Raw genomic sequence first — 20902 nt, forward strand, 5'->3', positions numbered from 1 at the left:
ACCCTTATAAAAATGGTTTTAGTCACACGACAAAATGTTAAATTCCTGATTGGGGTGTGCCGAGAGCATGGGAAATGAAGAAATGAAAGCATGATATGTAGACAACTCTTCAAGAAGTTTGGCTGTGCAGTGGAGCAGAGATGGGGTGGAATCTAAAGCAGGATGAATTATTTAGTTTGGGCGATTCTAGAGCATTTTTGTAATCTTTTGACAGTAAATTCAGTAAAGAGGTTGAGATTGACAGTAAGAAAAAGAGACAACCAAAGGAATGATATCCTCAAAAAAAGTGATAGATTTTTTTAGACCACCTGTCTAAAATAGGAAGATAAGACATTACATCAGTTGTTGTGAGAAGGAAGAGGATAGGCAAATGCAGATGGATTTGGTATTTCAAAGGTAACAGAAATTCTTGTCTGATGGCTTCTGTTGGGTTGGCAGAATATGAAACAATGTTGAGAGTATTTTTGAAGATAGTGGTTGGCAATGTGAGATTTTTAGAAGATATGGTCTTAGAGAATATAAAATCGAACTCAATAGAGAACAGTAGAGATCGCTGGTTATTATTTGTCTTGTCTTTTTAGAATCTCCAAATATTCCATTATGGACAGATTTAATATCAAATGGAACATATTAGTTAACAGTTTTTAACTTCCTTAGGATATAGGTTGTTCTCAGGAATTTCTTGCATGTCTGTTCCCAGGAATCAAGTTATTTAGTAATTTGAATCAAAGAATTCACATTTTATGTTAAGAGGTTAAGTTTTGAACCTATAAGGATTTTTACTATTCCATCTAATGTTTATTTGAGTAAGATGATTTATTTCATTTAGATGAATGTCATTATTTTAAAGAGATATGTGAAATCATTCATTTGCAGTGAATAATTTCATATTTTAAATTTAATTTAATATTATAAATGTAAGTTTTTATAGTGAGACTTTTTCTCTACTGACAGGTGCATTCCTTGTAAAGGTTCTCGGTTTCCTCCCACCCTTCCACGCCCTGCTGTAGCTATATTATCCTTTAAGCTTCCTTACTGTCAGATTGGAACAGAAAAAGGACAAATGGAGGTATGTGGAGATCTTACCTTGACACTCTAAATTTGATAATGCGATCGCTACCTGTGACATAGGCATTTAAAAATTATCCCGGTGGCCAATGTTGTGTGTTTATTACTTTATAATGAAATAGACAGAGGTAGCAGAGAAGAAAGAGGACTGATTGATCATCAGGGCACCTGATTGCCATCACTGCTTCCAGGGACCTTGTCTATGAAGTATATGGGTGTTACTGTCAGCGCCTCACTAGGGCAAGGCGTTCATTCGCAGGGCCCCACAAGTCCTGAGAGGGCGTGCTTCCAGAAATTTTGTACTGTAGACGCTTGGATTGCTTCACCCTAGTCCTAGCCCTGCGTCATCGAAAGTCATTTGAAATCTTGCAATTAGTTATTCTAAAAAAGAAGCAAATTGGCTTCTAAAAAAGTAGCTTCCCAAATTCTCTGAGCATTAATTATAATAGCTAAGAAACTGTTTAAAACCCTTTATTTCTCCCCTTTTTTTAAGGGTAGAAGGCAAAGTCAAGGCGTAGTATCACATTAGAATTTGAATTGTAAAATAATAGGAAGGAGTGTTTCAGAAAATATTTTATTCAGAAACTGGTATCTTAAGATAAATATTTAACATTTGCCTGGTCTTAAGCTGATAGTTGACTCTAAACAGTTTTTTCCTTACTTTTGTAGGAACAGTATTGGCGTTCAGTTCTGTTTCACAACCACCTTGATTATTTAGCTAAAAATAATTATGAATATGAAGAGAGCACTAAAAATCAAGCAATAAAACAGCAACAGGAACTTTTAATGAAAATGCTTGCAGTAAGTAAAATAAATACACAAAAAAATTAAAATTAAATGCTTTTCTAAGGTTGAATCTCTTAAAGGTATGTGAATTAGCACTGAGTTCCACAACCTACAATTCTTAAGTTGTATCTGGTGGTATTTTTCTTCCTTAAACATTCTTTTTCCAGTTAATGTCGCATTTAAAATATTTTAAAAATTACCTTGTATCTAAGATTGTAGGTGGTCATAAACTGTCCCAGTGCAACCTCCCTTTTTGCTTTTGCCCACTGCACTGTTTGAACAGGACCGCCAAGCGATTTTGATGCTTAAAAATGTTTGAGAACCAGGAGCTGTAGCTCCTGCTCTTATGTGCAACAAATAGAGTTTCTGGACTTTTAAACCTCTAAGGGTGGGCAGCCTTAAGAACTTTAATAAGGCTTTTTAGATACGCTTGCCTTTTGTCATCCTCTTAGGCAACAGTGTATGATAAAAATTTGTCTCTAGCCAGTGACCAGGTTTGTTGCCTTGAATATATAAGTACTTTTATCTTTGGAGGTAAATGAACTTTTTGAAACATAAGGTTCATTCTTGCATCTTCATTCCAGGTTGGTTTATGAAGAGGAGTGTATTGTAATTTTTTATCTGCTTATCCTGCACTAGACTGTAAGCCCCTTGAAGGCAGTGGCCATGCCAGGCACTGACATGATATCTGATATATAGTGGGCCCCACTATTTACGGAGAGAGTAAATGGTCCAGACTTTTCATTTAAAAGTTGAGGGTTCTGAAGGAAAAAGTGATATCGAAGACCGCAAAGCTAATTGTAATTAGTCTCCAAAAGGCGTGTTCACTATTGTCACCTCTATGCAACACTGCCTTGAGTTTAGTATTAAAGCAATTTAATTAGTTTATTGTAGAGTAAGTTTTGTTCCTTTTATGTGGTGTCATTTGTGGTCTGGGAACTAGACTTTTTTACTTCCTACAGTACATTTAAGGAAACATATTTGATTTATTTACCATTTAGCCATAGAGGAGCTTTTCCTCTGGAGCAGGGTGCTGGTGGCTTTGGGGACTGGTCCTCTTCAGCATTCTTGGCCCCCTGCAAATGCCTGTAGTTCAGCTTAGTCTCTGAGACCCACACTACAGCAGATCCTCGACTACTGTTTCATTCAGTGCCAATATGTTATAACTGATAAGGAAAAAAATCAGTGTCTGGCTGAGGCCACTGCCCATGTGGAGTTTGCATGTTTTCCCTATGTCTGTGGGTTTTCTCTAAGGACTCCGGTTTTCTCCCACATCCCAAAGATGTGCACATGAGATGAATTGGGTGTCTAAATCATCCCACTCTGCGCAAATGTGGGGGTGTGTGTGTAAGTACAGCCTATGATGTAAGGGTGTCCTGTCCAGGATAAGGTCCCTCCTTGCACCCTGAGTTGCTAGGATAGGCTGGCCACCCTTGACCCTGAACTGGAATAAACAGGTTGGAAAACAATTACCTTGTTTTTATTAATCTTCCTTAAATATGTGTATAGCATGCACTTATTTCAGTGTTTAATATTAGAAGTGTTTTGGGTTTTTAGTTAGAAGTCTAGTGATGTTTTCTGTGACTAGAAATATGCAGTAGGAACTTAATTCGTTTACATCAGCCTGTGGTAAAATTGGTTTGTGATACGTTTTTTAGCTTTAAGTCGCAGTTTCCTAGAATCTTTCAACCACGTTAAGTGAGGACTTAACTGTATTCCTTTTTATTTCTAAGTGTCCCCTGAGTCAGAGTACCACCTTGATTGAGAAGTATTGCTTATAGATAAGTGATACTAGAAAATTTGAGGAATACATACAGATGAATATCTAAAGCTTCCGTGCTGATGGATCAGACATGGGATGTATAAGAAACAAAATCATCCTTCTACCCTATGAATTATGAGGCCCTTAATAGTTTTCGAAGTATTAATTTTCCTCACATTGTACTTGAATTGCCTTACTTTGAGTTGTCACAGTTCATACCAAAAGAAAACTAGCCAGTGTTTTCTAAGAGATAATAAATGAATGCCTTTTTTAAATGTTAAGTATGAAAAATAAAGCAAGAAAAAGAATGTTGTTTGTTAATTTAGAAGTTTATAACTGTTTCTGGTAGTTGGAGATCATAGGCAATCACACTTAAAAACTATTGGATAAATCTACTTACCCCATCCAGATTCACTTAGTAGCATTTGCATGCCAAGTCTGGGCAAGGTAATAAATAAATCATTTATAATTCATTTCTTCTTTGCATTTGCAGCTCTGTTTGGCTAGGGTAGGAAAACAAAGTTAGGAGAACTGCATCTGGATTTTAAATGAATCTCTTACTTTCCTTGCAACTAATAGCTTGAAGTGATATACCATATCTCATTGAATCTAAACTACTATTAATTGTAAAATGCACCATTAGTTTCTTCATATAAGCCACTGAGACAAAAAAAAAAAAAATGCTGCCAATTAAACTGACCCACCATCATTTATAAGATGCTTTCTAATTTCAGAGATGTTAAAATATGTAATCTTAGAATCAGTGAAATATGGTATCTAGAATACTGTTTTCTCAGTTTTACTAGTAGTTTCATTCCTTTATTTTAAAAAAGTTTTACTTAACATGATTTGATTGTTGTTTTTTTTTTCCTTTTTGGGTTAGCTTTCCTGTAAATTGGAACGGGAATTTCGTTGTGTGGAACTTGCTGATCTAATGACTCAAAATGCTGTGAATTTAGCCATTAAATATGCTTCTCGTTCTCGGAGATTAATATTGGCCCAAAGACTTAGTGAACTGGCTGTAGAGAAGGCCGCAGAATTGGCAGCAACCCAGGTGGAAGAGGAAGAAGAAGAAGAAGATTTCAGAAAAAAGCTGAATGCTGGGTACAAAATATTCAGTTGTTTGAATTTTTCTTTACTATTCTGAGTATTAAGCTGGTCTTTGCATAGAGTTCTTTATTGAATAGTATTTTCATCTTTTAGTTACAGTAATATTGCTACAGAATGGAGTCAGCCAAGGATCAGAAATCAAGTTGAAGAAGAAGCAGAGGACACTGGAGAAGTTGATGATATAGAAGAAAAATCAGAAATACATAAGCAGGGTAAGATACATTTTTAAGACAATTTAAAGGTGAGAAATGTGATGTGTGGGGCTTTTCCCAATTTACTTGGCTGGGAAATTTGAATACATAAGTCTTCCCTTATCCATGGTTTTGCTTTCCATGGTTTCAGTTACCTATGATCAACTGCGGTCCAAAATATTAAATGGAGAATTCTAGAAGAAAACAATTCATCAGTTTTAAATGGTCTAGTTCTGAGTAGCAGTAGCAGTCTCGTGCTGTCCTGATCCATCTCACCGTGGATGTAAATCATCCCTTTGTCCAGTGTATTAGTCACTTAGTCACTCAGGTATCAGGTCAGCTGTGGTGTTAGAGTGCTTGAGTTCAAGTGACCCTTATTTTATTTAAAAATGCAAGAGCAGTGATGCTGACAAATTGGATATCACAAAGAGAAGCCATAAAGTGCTTTAAGTGAAAAGGTAAAAGTTCTTGACTTAATAAGAAAGAAAAAATTCATATGTTGACGTTGCTAAAATCTGTGGTAAAGGAAGAATTTTCTATCTGAAATTGTGACGAAGAAATTTATGCTAGTGTTGCTGTTGCACCTCAGATTGCAAAAATTACAGCTGCAGTGCATAATATGTTTTTACTTAAGGTGGAAAAGGCATTAAGTTTGTGAGTGGAAGCCGTGAACAGAAATCATGTTTTGATTGATGGAAGCATGTTGCCCCAGAAAGCATTGAGCCTATATGAAGGCTTCAGCAAGGGTCTCCTGAAATGAGTGATCACGTTCATAACTTTTATTATAGTATATTGTTATAATTGTTCTGTTATTAGTTACGTTGCTAATCTCTTACTGTGTCTAATTTATTAATTAAATTTCATCATAGGTATGTATGTACAGGAGAAAACGCAGTGTAAATAGGGTTCAGTACTATTCTCAGTTTCAGGCATCCATGAGGGGGCTTGGAACTATCCCTGGTGGATAGAGGGGGACTGCTGTACCCATACTTTTTCAAGACATCTTTGCCTTCTCATTGTTGATTATAGAGGATATGTTTATCTTCCTGTTTACATTATGTTATCATAATTATTCTATAGGACAGAACCCATTTTCAAAAAGTGCAAATTCCTGTGATGTGCCAGCTATTAACTCGGGTAAGAAAAATTTATGATTTTGTAATGTCAAGTAAATTTTACAAGTAGTCTTTAAAGTGACACACCTTACTCTTTAGGGCCTATTTCTTTTTTTTTTTTTCTTTTGTTGTTGTTTTATTTTTTTATCAGAAACGTTCTTTGTGAAACTATGGTCATTTAACAAGTATTTATTAAATGCTTGAATGTCAGGTATTTGACTAAATGGTGATACAGAAGTCAAGCAGATATGCACAGTTGATCCTTGTATAAAAATTATGGTACCAATTGATTTTTCAGACTATACATAGAGTACTTTGATTAAAAAATTATCTTTAAAAACATGTACAGAGTATTAAAAGAGCAGATAACCGATGGCTATAATTTAACTCAGTGATGGGCGATGGGTTGGGGCTCCAAGGAAGGCCTTACGGAGTCTTTAAAGCAGAGACCTGAACGATGAATGAGTGGGCTAGGCAGAGGTGGGTGGGAGCAGAAGCAGAGGAAAAGCATGTGGTCTTAAGCAACAGTGTGTGTGAAGACTAACAGTGGTATGAAGAGCACAGAGAGCAAAGAAGAAGTGCTGAGGTTTATAGCAATGGACAGGAGCCAAATCGTGCACATCCATATAGGCAGTAGTAAGGATTTTGATCTTTGTTCTAGGGTTGCTGGGAGGCTGTAGGTTCTAAGTGGGGCACAGCCTTTTCTGGCACACTTCAGAAAAGGAATGCACATAGAGACCACTCAGGCAGTCCAAGTGGGATTGAATAGTGGCTCGGACTGGGGTGGTGGTAATGGTAGAAAGAATAGGAAGAATTGAAGAGGTATTTCTGATGATGATGTAGAGAGTGTGGAAGTTCAGGTGTGAAGAATGACTCAGTTTCTGGCTTGAGTACTTGAGTTAATCATGGTGCCATTTATTGAGTCAGGAAAACTAGGGAGACACAGGTTTAGATAGCAGGAGGATGAATTACTATTGGATATTTGGGTCAGGAGCTTGGGGAATTAGTATCTCTGGGATGGAAATATAAAGTGAAAATCACTGGCGTAAGTATAGCAATTTAAACCACGGGCATGGGTGAAGGAGCGTTGGGGGAAGATGTAAAGTGAAAAGAAAAATGAGCTTATGCCTAGGGAATCCCCAGCATTTAAACATCGGGTAGTAGAGGGAGGGGGAAGGGGAACCATCGAAAGAGTATGAGACCAGAGAGGAAGGAGATAAGCCAGGGCGATGTAGTAACTCAGAAGTCAAGGACGAAGACAGTACCAAGAAGAAAGGGATCTGCTATGTGGAATGCTGTTGAGAGATCAAAAGTATCCACCAGATTTGGCCAGATAGAGTTTTACCAGGTTCTTAGCAGGAGCAGATTTTGTAGGTTAGTAGGGCTGGAGTCCATATTATATTGGAGCTGGAACATAAGAGCAGTGAGGAAATGGGAATAGCCATGTAGACAGCACTAGAGAAATTTGGCTTTATAGGAGAGGTGATAGAAATGGTGGCTGCTGGTATAGCCACTATGGAAAACAGTCTGGAGGTTCCTCAAAAAATTGAAAATGAATCTACCTTTTGACCCAGCAATTGCACTTCTGGGTATTTATCCAAAGAAAACCAAAACACTAATTCGTAAAGATTTATGCACCCCTGTGTTCATGGTAGTGCTATTCACAATAGTTGAGATATGGAAGCAACCTAAATGCCCAACAACAGACAGACAATTGGATAAAGAAGTTATGGTCCATATATTCAATAGACTTTTACTCAGCCATAAGAAAAAATGAAATCCTACCATTTGCAATGACATAGATGGACCTAGAAGTTATTATGCTGAGCAAAATAAGTCAGACAGAGAAAGATAAATACCATATGATTTCACTTATATGTGGAATCTAAGGAACAAAAAGAACAAACTAATCGAAAACAGACTCACAGATATAGAAGACAGTCTGGTGACTGCCAGAGGGGAGAGGTATTGGGAGGGTGGGAGAAAGCAGTGAAGGGTTAAAGAAGTACAAATTAGTAGTTGATAGATGGTCATGGGGATGGGGAGCACAGCATTGGGAATGCAATCAGCAGAAATGGCTAGGTGGAGAACCAGAGGGAAGATAAAAGTAATCAGTGGGATTGTTTCATAAACTATATAAATATCTAACCAATGTATTATGTACTTGAAACTGATAATAAAAAAATAAAATGCTTTGAAAAAAATAAAATGGTAGCTGAGGGGTTGTGGGGTAGAGAGGATTTGTTTTTTTTGTTTGTTTAAGTTGGAAACTTGAGCAGTCAGTAAAAGGGTAAAGTCAAAGATATTGTAGCCATTGATAGCACATTTCTTGACAAAGCCAGAAGGGTAGGATTGAGAGCACAGGAGAGGAATTAGTTACTAGCCTTAGCTAAAATAAGGCACCATTTTTCTATGGTAACAGGAGAAAAAGTTAGATCTTCATATAGTATGTATATTTTATAGTGGCAAGTTGGGGTAGTTCCCATCTAAAAGCTTTTATTTTGTCTTAGAAATGGAAGGAGGTGATATGTAGTTAATAGTTGTAAAGTAACAAAGCACATTCATTTTCATACAATATAGATTAAAATATTTCATCTATTATTGTAGAAGAAGTCAGAAGTCTTCTGTGTTTTACCACTGTTAAGTGAGGGTTTCTTTCTTATGAAAGGTGCAGTTACCTCTAGCAACCAAGGACGAGTAAACCCCTTTAAGGTAAACTCTTTCCAATGATATTTTCTATTATTTAAATACATTTTCATATAGAATAATATTTTCAAAACACCCAATGACCCTCCCCAGACTTGGAGGCATTAAAGACTGAAGCAGATCTTTGTGAAAACAAAGACAAAAGCAGCACTGCTTCACACCTAGGCTAAGAGTTATATTTTCTCCTTGTCTTTTAAGTGCTTATAGTTTTTAAAGATACTCCCTGCTTTTCTTGGGGATGTGGTATTTGAGAATATGTGCATCAAAAGTCTTAATTTGGATTGTGCTAAATGTATGCATTTCTAGAACTGAGAGTACAATACAGATATAACAGAAATTTAAAGGAAAAATGAAATCTCTTAGGATTTTTTTTCTTTCAATATAAAATGCTAACACGAGTTTGCTCTTTAGGTATCAGCCAGTTCCAAAGAGCCAGCCATCTCAGTGAATTCAGCACGCTCTACTAATATTTTAGATAATATGAACAAATCATACAAGAAATCTACTGCACTCAATCGAGCTACAAATAACGAAAAGTCTCCAGTTATAAAGCCTCTAGTTCCAAAGCCAAAGTCTAAGCAGGTACTGTTTCAACTACTCACATCTGCAATAAGCAGCACGAGATCTATTTGTCTAACTGTAGTTTGTTCACTGTTTCATGTATGAGACAGGAGGCTCTAGTTGTATGTAACTAATTGTCCAGTGAGGGCAATGGTTCTCTATTCTGGTTTTGCTTCAGAATCATTTTTTAAAAATATGTATACCCAGGCCCTAGGGACTCAGCCATTTATCTGTATTTTGAAAAAAATTTCCCAGATGTTTCTGTTACATATCCCTATGTAATGATGACACTGAGAGAGTACCTGGCTCTTATCTTTCCTTGTTCTGTATTTTGATTTTGTCTCCCAGATTTTATCTCAGATTTGGTATTTCATCCCAAAGTTGTCATCAGTAAAATATATTTATCATTTATTTTTTCCATTTCATATAATTTTATTCATTTAGAAAACATGGAATTTGAAATATAGTTTTTTTGCAGTTTATGTGTATCTACATGTTTTTTTTCAGTCGAGAACCTCAGGACTTCACATGTTGGTATAAGATTCTAAATAATATTTTCCCACATTTTTTAAAACTTGCTTTTAACATGTAAAATCATACTATATTTTCTTGCAGCTTCATGATATTTGTTTTTACAGGCATCTGCAGCATCCTATTTTCAGAAAAAAACTTCTGAAACTGATAAGACTGAGGAAATAAAAGAAGAAAATCCTAAAAATTCATCATCTGAAACCTCAGCTGTGTGTGCTCAAGACACTGAAAATCAAAGGTTAGTACATAGAGAAATTTAGTATTCTCAAGATTCAGTATCCCAATAAAAGGCATACTGAAGGAGCAATACAAAATTATTCAGCTTTGTTATTCATTATTATAAATAATACATTGGCATTGGTAGTGGTCATCCTGAACACTTGAAGGAAGATGCAAATATTGATTAATGTCTATTTACATTATTAATTAAAGTGTATTTTGGCAAATTATATGTGTGTTTTAAATTTAAATACTATATTTTATAATTAATCCATTTTTTAAATAGCTAATGTAGTTACATGGGAGAAATATAGTCAAAAGATACAAAAAGATGTGTGATGAAGAATAAATATCTTTCCTATCTACCCAGTACCCCGCTCCACAGTCACAGCAACAAGTCTCTTATAGAGCCTTTCAGTATTAATCTATGCACATACACACACTTATATTTATCTGGGTTTTTTTTTTTTTTTAGTTTTACAGGAATGGTAGCCTATACATTGTTTTATCTCTTGCTTTTTTTCCACTTAATAGCTTTTGCACGTCATTTCGTTACTACACAGAGTTTCTGTAATCTTTTTATATTTATTGAATGGATATATCATAATTACTTAGGTCTCCACTAGTGGAAAAAGATCTTTTACTAATACAAATAGTATTGCAACGAATAACTTTATACAAGTTATTTCTCATATATACTTATAGCTATGGATTCTCATAGAGACAAAGTTAATGTGCACTTATAATTCCAGTAGATACTGCCAGACTGTTTAGCATTGATGTCATATCATTTTATATACCTTAGCCATATGAGAATTCCTGTTCATCCAGATCCTATTTGTCCACCTTTGCAGTACGTTACCAAATATTTTGATGTCTTTTGCTAGATTTATTTAAAATGCATCAGTTAAATTGAAAAAGTCCCCATTTCATTTTTAGCATTATGTATCATAGAATCATATCTCATGTTAACCAGTTTGATCTGAGGGGGTAGCTATGGTTTTTGTTTTTCTCGTTTTGTTCTGAATTCAATTTAGATAATTAAACAGTGAAAATTTTATTTAAGAAGATTCCATTTTTTTATGCTAGCAACTGGTTATACAGAAAAAAGTGCCCAGTAAATATTAAATACTTGCATTAAACCTTCACTTGTGACCTAAAGACAGTTTGTATCAGAAGTGAAATCTAATAAAATTGACAATGTGCTATGTCCATGTTTTATGTAATGGGGATACAGCAAAGTACTCACACTCCCAGGCCAGCTGTGAGAGCCAAGGTAAGAGTATGAGGAAGGAGCCCAAGAGAGTTCTGAAGATTTCAAATAGCTGGTTTAGGATATGGAGAAAGAGCTTGCCAAAGCTACATGGTAGAATTTTACTGGGCCAGAGGGGCTAAGTGAGATTGGCGACCTTGAGCCTGTCAACATTATCAAAGAATTGAAAGTGCAGAATTCATGGTTGCTGTGCTTGGAAAATACAAGTGTGAATAATCCCTTTGAATTGACCTTACAAAGAATATTTCGGTTCATTATTCCTGCAGTCTCCAGGCAGGTTAAGTAATATGTAATATGAATATTAACAAGTGTAATTAATTGTGTCTCTTTATATAGGTATACAAAGACTAATGGTTAATTACTAACCTGGAAAATTATAAAGCACTTTAAACTATGTCTTAAGTATAAAATTTTTTCACATTATTGTGCTATTAGGCCAAAGACTGGGTTCCAGATGTGGCTGGAAGAAAACAGAAGTAATATTCTGTCTGACAATCCTGACTTATCAGATGAAGCAGACATAATAAAAAAAGGAATTCTTCTATTTAGAGTATTGTCAACTGAAGAAAGGAAGGTAAGGTTAATTGTGCTGAGACTGAGATCTTAGTGAATTCCCAAGTTTTAAAAATCCTTATAGAAAATGCCTTTTTCTCTTTTTGAAAATTGAATATTTTTGAGGGAGAGGAAACTTGGTGGAGAAGAAATTAAATAACCGAAATGTCAACACTGAACATATGGATATGTAGTAGTTATTATTTAGTGCTAATGGTTAATTTTGGGGGCAGGTATACTGTTTACATCTGTATAAGCTCCTGCACATTACAAGTTAGGGGACTACGCCAAAAAAAAAGCATTACTTATAAATTGAAAACAAATAAAATTATTAAGTAAAAATGAAGTTAAGTCATATTTTTTGGACTATTAGGTTCCTTGTAAGCAGAAATCTTTTAAATGCTGTTTACTTTACACTGAATACTAAATGAGAATACTGCTTTTGCAGGGAGAGCTGCTGTTCTGTTTCTGCCTTTCACATGGAAATTAGAACTGGTGTCCTGAACCTGTTACCTCTCATGTAAATTTGCCATGTGAAGGAAGGCTAGGAGCAACTTTCTTTTGCAAGGGAAAGCAATGTGTGTGATGGTGTATTAATTAAATCTCACACTTCACTTCCCTAGGAATGACAGTGTGTGGCATGGGAACCTAGTGACATAGATTCTTGCCTCAATAAACTGGGTTCTATGAATAAAAGTATTGAAAACTTAGGAAGCTAGAAACTGATCTGACCACCTTTAGCCTCCTCTAGAATCTCATAGCAACTTGTGCTTCTCATTTTTTGTAAGTATTTATAAAAGGATAGAAATTCTAAAGAATTAACTAAAATTGCATCTGAATGCATCAGACCTTATGCAGCAGAAGAAACAACTTGGCAAAAGTTGTGATTGTGTTTTCGAATACTTAGAAATGTAATCAGTATTTTTAAGATATATAAACCTTAAACATTTGCTGACATCCAGTCTGTTAATGTGAGAAATTCTATTGCTCAGAGAATCCCTTTTCTACAATAAATAAACGGGAAAGAAAATAAGTTAGTAGTAGGAGGAAATATTATAGATTAAGAGAGATTTAAGAGATGAAATGAGTGAAACTTGTTGGTTAGTGAACAGAGGCCAATCCCAAAAGAATATATACGTATATAACATTCCTGAAATGACAAAGTGATAGGGATGCAGAAAAGTGCTGATTGCCAGCAGTTGGGGCCTGGGTGAAGAGTGGGGGCAGCACGAGGGATCCTTGTGGTGATGGAACTGTTCTGTATCTTGAATATGGTGGTAAATACACAGAATAGAATTAAACGTACACATACAGACTTACACAAATGAGTAGAAGTAAAAAGGGAGATTGTATTGATGTCAATATTCTGGTTTTTTAAGATTCTGCCATTGAGGGAAAGTGAGTAAAGGGTACACAGGATCTTTCTGTATTATTTCCTACAACTACCTGTGCATCTACAATCTCAAAATGAAAAGTTTCATTTTTAAAAAGTACCTGCAGGTTTAGTATTTTGCACTTGATATGGTTAAATACAAGCCAAGTATAGATTGAAATATTAGAGATAGAATGTGATTTTTTTAATATGTTTTGCAATTAAGTAATAAGAAATTTAACAATGAGAATCCTTAATGATTAGCTTAATAAATGCTAATTATGCTACTTTATGTTACCTGGAAAAGTAAAGAAATAATTTTCTTCCTATTTATTTGTTATTGCATAAAATCTTTTCTCCAATATTTTTATAAAGGCATGGGCTATCAAGGCTAAAGGAGAAACTGCAAGTGATGTTGCTGAAACAAAGAAGCGAAAATTTGTGGATGAAAGTCAGGAAACTGAAAACCAGAAAGAAAAAGCAACGGAGAATCTGAATTTGCCTAAAAAGCAAAAACCTTTAGATCTTTCTACGAATCAGAAACTGTCAGCTTTTGCATTTAAGCAGGAATAGAGTAAGGAAGTGGCCTTAGGAAAGTAATGGATTTTTTTTTTTCACTCATCTTTGATGAATCTGGACTTTTAAAAAATCTTTAGAAAATGCTGTATATTTTTAAAAGAGTTTAAAGACAATTGTTTGTCTTTATAATATAGTAATTATACTGGTGTAGGTAGCAGGGAACATGTAAAAACTATCACCTCTGCAGATTGCTCTGCCCCAAAATTGAGGCCACCCAGAAGCATTGTGATTGTTGTGGTCACTGACTTGACTAGCATGTCCCAGTGGAAGCCAGTTTGATTTTGTTTCTTACCTTCAAAATCATCAAAGCCAAGGTCTTAACACCTCTAAGCACTGAAATACCTTGTCGGGATTTCCTCTTTTGGTTTTTTGTCAGGTACTGGGAAGTACTACAGTAGTCTCTTGCCAAGCATTACCATAGATGGCTCTCTTTGTCTAATCGGGACCTAGGGGACCGTGTTTTTTAATATGGGGCCTAAGCATGTATATAATTTTGTAGATGAGATATTTTTGTTTTGGAAATTTTTCGTATATGGCTTTCAATTGTATAGCCTAGTTTTTAAAAAATAAAACTTTTACTTTTTCATATTTAGTTTGATATGGCCTTAGCATTGTATTTCCATGAATTGGGAATGTTTTTAGAAAGTGTATTTTATATTTATATCCATAATTTCCTCCCATCATCCCCATCCTCCTATACATTATAAAAGAGAAGAATCGAAGATAGTGTTTTGATAGGATCACAGCCCAGGGCATAGTGCTCCTGGTAATGTGCTCTGGCTGTCAGCATCAATAGTACTTTTTCCGAGCAAGTCTTTGAAGCCTTGATAAGAGTACTAGTAAAGGGTTAGGGAAAAAAGTTTTACATTTTGTGTTCTGTCATGTAGCATAGCCACAAGTTTGGTTTTATGTGGGCCTAAAATTCTAACTAAACTCCAGACTTTCGAGAGTCATTTTGGAGAAAGCCTGTGTGAAATATTTTAACTTAATAAAACTGATGAGAGCAAAGGAGAACAAAACCTATCATAAAGCAGGTATATGTAGAAGCCATTTTTATCTCAGGTGTGTCTTCTTCAACAGACCAAGCCGTAATGCAGTATTGATTTGACAGAGCCTCTACTTTAATGATGTCTGTCTCAAAATGGCTCTGAATTATTTCTCCACTGCAAAATAAAGCCAAACTCTGGAAGTCAAGAAACAAAAGTGTTATGGAAAGTGTTTAACTCCTCTTCTATTTTGAGCAAACAAGATTTAATTATTTCATACACTTTTGGTTATTATTCTAAGCAGAGCTTAACACACATGCAGCGACTTAATGAGGGCAAGATACAGGGGCAGGGACGGGTGGATAGTAAAATAAAATCAAAATCTAATAGTTTTATAGATTAGAAGGAACAAAACATTGAAAATTTAGATGGATAGTACTTATAATGATTAAGGTTAGGAAGGAATGAATACATTTCATATTTTTAAATTAGTAGTTGGTATTGAGAGACATTATAGCACAGTGATTAGGAGCACAGATTTCAAAGCCAGACCACCCTGGTTTGAAAACCCATCGTAGTAGATACCAGCTGAATAACCTTGGACAAGTTTAGCCTTTGCCCACTCATCTGTCAAATGGGTATAATAATAGTATCTGTCTCATAGGGTTATTGTGAGACTTAAATGAGATAAAAGCACTTAGTTCCTGGTACACAGTGATGTTTAAATGTCATCTATCATGCTATTGGCTATTGCACCTTTCTTTGCCGTTCAGTTTGATTTGGAGTGAATTAATTTTGATTTCAAGATCCTGAAGTAACAGTTTACTTATAATACTTGGGAAAGCATGTTTGTAGACATGTCCTTTATTCCCTTAACTTGCTGTCGTACATAGTTTATAATGTCCAAGGGTGTACTCCTTGAGTGTTCTGTTTCAGATCCTTAGGAACCTGTAATACCAAGGATTCGCAAAGGGTTTTTTTAGTCTCCTCTTTTATTTGGTTGAAGGAAAGTTTTTGTATTGACTTGGTTTAACTTACAAATCAGAACATTGAAACCAAGTAACATTACCCTTATTCCTTTGCTATATAAGATTAAACCTCTTTAAGAAAATTTTTTTTTTTCCAGAGAATTTGGGCTTAATGGTAGGAAAATGGAAAGGTAAGTAAACTAATATATTTGTTATTTGCTAATATAATAAACCACTATCATGGTATCAATAATATCACCTATTCTGAGCTTATTATGTGCTGTAGAAAGTTGTTATGTGCTAAACTTTAGTCTCCAATAGCAAAAACTTATCAAAGAGTGTTATTTTATAGCTTTACGCTCATCAAAAGGACATTATCTAATTATTCCAGAGAGCAAGCGAGAGAGCATTGGCTTACGCCTGCCAGCTATGGGGACTGTGGTAATCTACAGCCTCTCCTATCAGTGCAACAGCCTGGTGGGCCACTGTCGCTAGCATGGCACAGAGCCCTTAGACAAAAGGATGAGACCCATCATGTTGAAAGCATCTTAATCAGTGACTGGTTGTCTTACAGGCTTTTTTTTTGTTTTCCAGCTCTTTTATTATAGGAGTGTATAATTTTCCCCCAGGTTTTTATTTTGAAAAATTTCAAACCTACAGAAAATTACGAATAGGACAGTGAACACACATATACCCTTTATCTAGATTGACTTATTATTGACATTTTGCCTTATATGCTTTATAAACAGGGTTTTTCCTGAACCATTTGAAATTAGCATCGTGGCACTTCACCCCTCAGTACTACATGTATCCCCTAAGAACAAAGACATTCTTCTACGTAACTATAATATCATTATACCAAAGAAACCTACCACAAGAGTATTATTGCCTAACGTATATTTCATATTAGAATTTCTCCCAAAGTGCCCTTTAGCTTTCCCTCCACCCCCAATGTAGGATCAACCAAGATTCTTGCATTTCATTTAATTACTAGAAATAAATACTTTTTAATACAGGAAAGAATGAGGAAAAGCATACCTCTGATCCTAATAACCAGAGATACCACTGTTAACATTTGGGTGTATGTCATTAGGCTTTTTTCTGTGCGTGTGTTCTTTTTTTTTCCCCCCCACATAGGTATAGAGTACAAATTCATACTCCATAGAGATGTTTAAAAAATAAAAAAACAACAACTGAAGCCTAAAATTTAAAATGTGGCCTTTTGCTGGTAGTAGTCCTGTGATTGATATTAATTTTTACCTACTCTGGAAATGTGTCATAAAGGGCAGAAACTGATGGTATAGAAAATAAACGTAATGGAATCAGAAGCCAAAAGTTGATTCTTTGACAGACTAATAAATTAGAAAAATATAAAGGCAAGATTAATCATGATGAAAAGAGAAATACAAATAAGTGATATTAGGAATGCAAAAGAATTTATTAACTACAAATGGTACATACTTTAAAAAGATAAAGAGGCTTATGATAGTTTTATGTGTCAATGGGCAAGGCTATAGTTGCCAGTTATTCAGTCAAACACTAACCTATGTGTTGCTATGAAGATATTTTATAGATTGTGTTAAAGTCCATAGTCGGTTGACTTTAAGTGAGATTATCCTTGATAATATGTGTGGACCTGATTTAATCAGTTGAAAGCCCTTAGGAGCAGAACAGGCTTCTGTAAGGGAGAAGAAATTATACCTGTAGTGCCAGCTTCAGCTCATGCCTGAGATTCCCAACCTGCCCTTCCTGGAAGTCTACCCTATAGATTCAGGGTTTTAGACTTGCCTACCAGCCTCCACAATTGTGTGAGTCGATTCCTTGCAATAAATCTCTTAACATATATTATCTCCTACTGGTTGTGTCTCTAGTTGAACACTGATTAATTCAAGACTTTTAAATAACTTTATTACAATAAATTTTGATAAACCAAGTGCTTAACAAAAACCGAGCTTATTAAAACTGACTCAAAACATCCAAAAGACTAAAATACTTAGGAATGAATTTAACAAGTAAGTGCAAAACTTATACTTTGAACTGCTAAACATGTTGAAAGAGATAAAAGACCTAAATAAATGCAGAGACATCCTGTGTTCATAGAAGGCTTTAATACTGATGAGATGGCAATACTCCCCAAATTGACCTATAGATTCAATGCAGTGCTTATCAAAACCCCAGCTGGCTTCTTTGCAGAAAATGACAAGCTGATCCTAAAATTCATTTGGAAATTCAAGGGACCCAAAATAGCCAAAACAATCTTGAAAAAAACAAGTTGGAGGATTCACATTTGCCAATTTCAAAACTTACTGTGAAGCTACAATAATCAAGACGGTGTGGTACTGGCATTAGAATATACCTATAGATCAATGGAATGGAATTGAGAGTCCAGAAATAAATTCTCATATTTATAATCAACTGATTTTTGACAAGGTTGCGAGGACAATTTAATGGAGGAAGGATAGTCTTTTCCATAAATTGTGCTGAGACAGCTAGGCATATGCAAAAGAATGAAATTAGACACCTGGTTCACACCATATAAAAAAATCCCAAATGGATGAAGACCCAAATGTAAGTGCTAAAACTAAATTTCTTTTAAGATTCTTAGGCATAAATCTTTGTGATCTTGGACTAAGCAATGGTTTCCTAGATATAACACCAGAAACAAGCAACAAAAGAAAAAAATAGACGAAGTCAACATCAAAATTAAAAATTTTGTGCTTCAGAGACCACCATCAACAAAAAAAAAGCACACAATGGGAAAAAATTTTGCAAATCATATCTGATAAGGGATGTGTATCCAGAATATATAAACAACTCTTAAAAGTGGACAAATAACCCAATGGGCAAAGGACTTGAATAGGCATTTCTTCAAAGGTGATATACAAATGGCCAATAAGCACAGGAAAAGGTGCTAAATATCTTAGCCATCTGGAAAATACAAATCAAAACCACAAAGAGATATCACTTTACACCCACTGGGATAGATATAATGAAAAAGGTGGAGAATAACGTGTTGGTAAGGATGTGGAGAAATTGGAACCTTCAGGCGTTGTTGGTAGGAATGTAAACTGGTGGTTTGGCAGTTTCTCAAAATGTTAAATGGTTATATGACTCAACATTTCTACAACTAGGTGTAAACTCAGTAGTAAGGAAACGTCCACACAAAATCTTGTACAGGACTATTTAAAGCACCGTGATTTACAATAGCCCCAAAGTAAAATGTCCAAGTGATGAACGGATAAACAAGGTGGCGTATCCATACAATGAGATATTTTTTGGCAATAAAAAGAAATGAAGTACTGATACATGTTACAGCATGGATGAACTATAAAAATATGCTAAGTGAAAAAAGCCAGTCAAAAAGACTGTATATGATGATTCTATTTATATAAAATGTCCAGAACAGGCAGATCTATAGAGACAAAGTAGAGTGGTGGTTGCCTAAGGCTAGGGGTTAAGAAGAAAGAGTGAACGACTGCTCATGGGTTTAGGGTTTCTTTTTGGAGCCATGAAAATGTCCTGGAATTGGTGGTGGTGGTTACACAGTTCTGAATTTCCTGCAAACTACTGAATTGTACACTTAAGTGGGTGAGTGTATGTTATGTGAATTATGTCTCTAAAGTTGTTATAAAACTGACTCAAATAGAAAATGTGAACAGGCTATAACCAATTTTTAAAAAGTCTGTATTTAAAATTCTCAAATCACTAGGCTAGATGAAATTAGAGTCAAGTTCTGTCAACACTGAATTAAAAATTCCAAGCTTATATACATTGAGTAGAGCAGCTGTCATAATCTTGATATCAAAACCTGACAGGGTTAGTTCAGGAAAGAAAATTATAAGCCAATCTCACTCATGAACATAGATGAAAACTCCTAAGTAAAATTTGAGTAGGCCAGATCCAACATTGTATAAAAAAGACATTATTTCGTTACCCCATTGATTCAATCTTAAGAATACACCGTTGTTTTAACATTAGAAAATCAGTTAATGCCGAGTAAAGGACAAAATTAAAGCATGTATTTTATTCAAAGGGATTTGTGCCATTCTGTTTTTTTCTGTCACTTTATGGAATTGACTTTGTATGTCACTGAACCATGTCTCCCAAGGGCTCATAAACACAAGTATTTTTATGAGGAGGAAAGTAAAATAAGCATAAATTTAAACTACTGCAAAACTTTTAAAAAGGGGATAATGCTATTGTTCTTTTAATTGTAAATTATATTTCATTAATCGATCTGTGTCTTCTGCTTTCTCCTGGTATAGTTTTCTTTTGGAATGTATGTGTCTCTACTGTTACTGCAGATACTTGATCTCACCCAGAGACCCAGGTTTTAAGGGCAGGACCATGTTGGTGGAGTGGTTGGCACAATCAGTATAGCACAAGCTTTGGAGCATGATAGACTCAAGCTTTGCATCCTGCCTCTACCACTGGATCTGTGGCTCTGAGAACCACTTAACATCACTTGACTTCTTGTTTCCTATAGTCCTTGTAATAAAGATGACAGTAATTTTCTGCTCAGCCCACTTCTCAGAGAACCTCATGGGCCTCATCCCCAGAAGGATAGCCACACATCCCTTGCCATCACTTCCCCAGGCCACAGCTACACTAGAAATGCATAACTGACCCCAATGTTCAGGGGTCCAATCTCCCAGAAATTTGAAATTGGACACAGAAAGCAGAATCAATTAACCAGAGGAACTGAGGTGCATAGGAATGTAGAGGTGAGTATCGTGGCCGTAGCAGGGGAAAGTTAAAGTTGTGGGGAAATGAATGAGCAGAGGAAACTCATCTAGTGAAAGTGGGAAGTTAGGGAAAAAACTATAAACAAAAATTGTCACATCAACATTACCTCAGCTGCTTTCATGGCTCTGATAACAAAAACTAGAGAAAGAAGGATGAAGAGCTGGCAAGGTAAGTCTTAAAGAATAGTGTGGAGCAGATCAATGCAAATAAAATGTTTTGCCCGGGGTTGGACCCTGGCTTCCACAGAGTGTTCCTCTCTGAAGACAGCTGGATTGGAATTGATACAGATGGTTTTGCTAAAGAGGGAGGAGTATTAATGTGGTTCATTGAGATAGAGACTATTCATGACATCATTGCTCCTTCAAATGTTATAGCAG

The 20902-nt window shown here is 35.4% G+C and overlaps 1 protein-coding gene across 3 annotated transcripts in view; it reads left to right on the forward strand.

Annotated features, from left to right (window-relative positions):
* Positions 1-14417, forward strand: part of WDHD1 (WD repeat and HMG-box DNA binding protein 1) — a 49635-nt gene extending 35218 nt beyond the window's left edge. For 2 of the 3 annotated variants that reach the window (XM_006920166.3, XM_025038952.1), the window contains exons 17-26: positions 955-1069; positions 1738-1869; positions 4500-4720; positions 4820-4938; positions 5998-6054; positions 8701-8744; positions 9150-9320; positions 9938-10068; positions 11758-11896; positions 13622-14417. In XM_006920166.3, coding sequence (XP_006920228.1) covers positions 955-1069; positions 1738-1869; positions 4500-4720; positions 4820-4938; positions 5998-6054; positions 8701-8744; positions 9150-9320; positions 9938-10068; positions 11758-11896; positions 13622-13819 — 1327 coding nt within the window. In that variant the 3' untranslated portion in view covers positions 13820-14417. The remainder of the gene's footprint in view (positions 1-954; positions 1070-1737; positions 1870-4499; positions 4721-4819; positions 4939-5997; positions 6055-8700; positions 8745-9149; positions 9321-9937; positions 10069-11757; positions 11897-13621) is intronic. The other variant, XM_015596011.2, reaches the window with a different exon arrangement.
* Positions 14418-20902: the final 6485 nt, after the last annotated feature.

The sequence above is a fragment of the Pteropus alecto genome, unplaced genomic scaffold (assembly GCF_000325575.1).
Source record: "Pteropus alecto unplaced genomic scaffold, ASM32557v1 scaffold86, whole genome shotgun sequence".
In the NCBI taxonomy this organism is placed as follows: domain Eukaryota; kingdom Metazoa; phylum Chordata; class Mammalia; order Chiroptera; family Pteropodidae; genus Pteropus; species Pteropus alecto.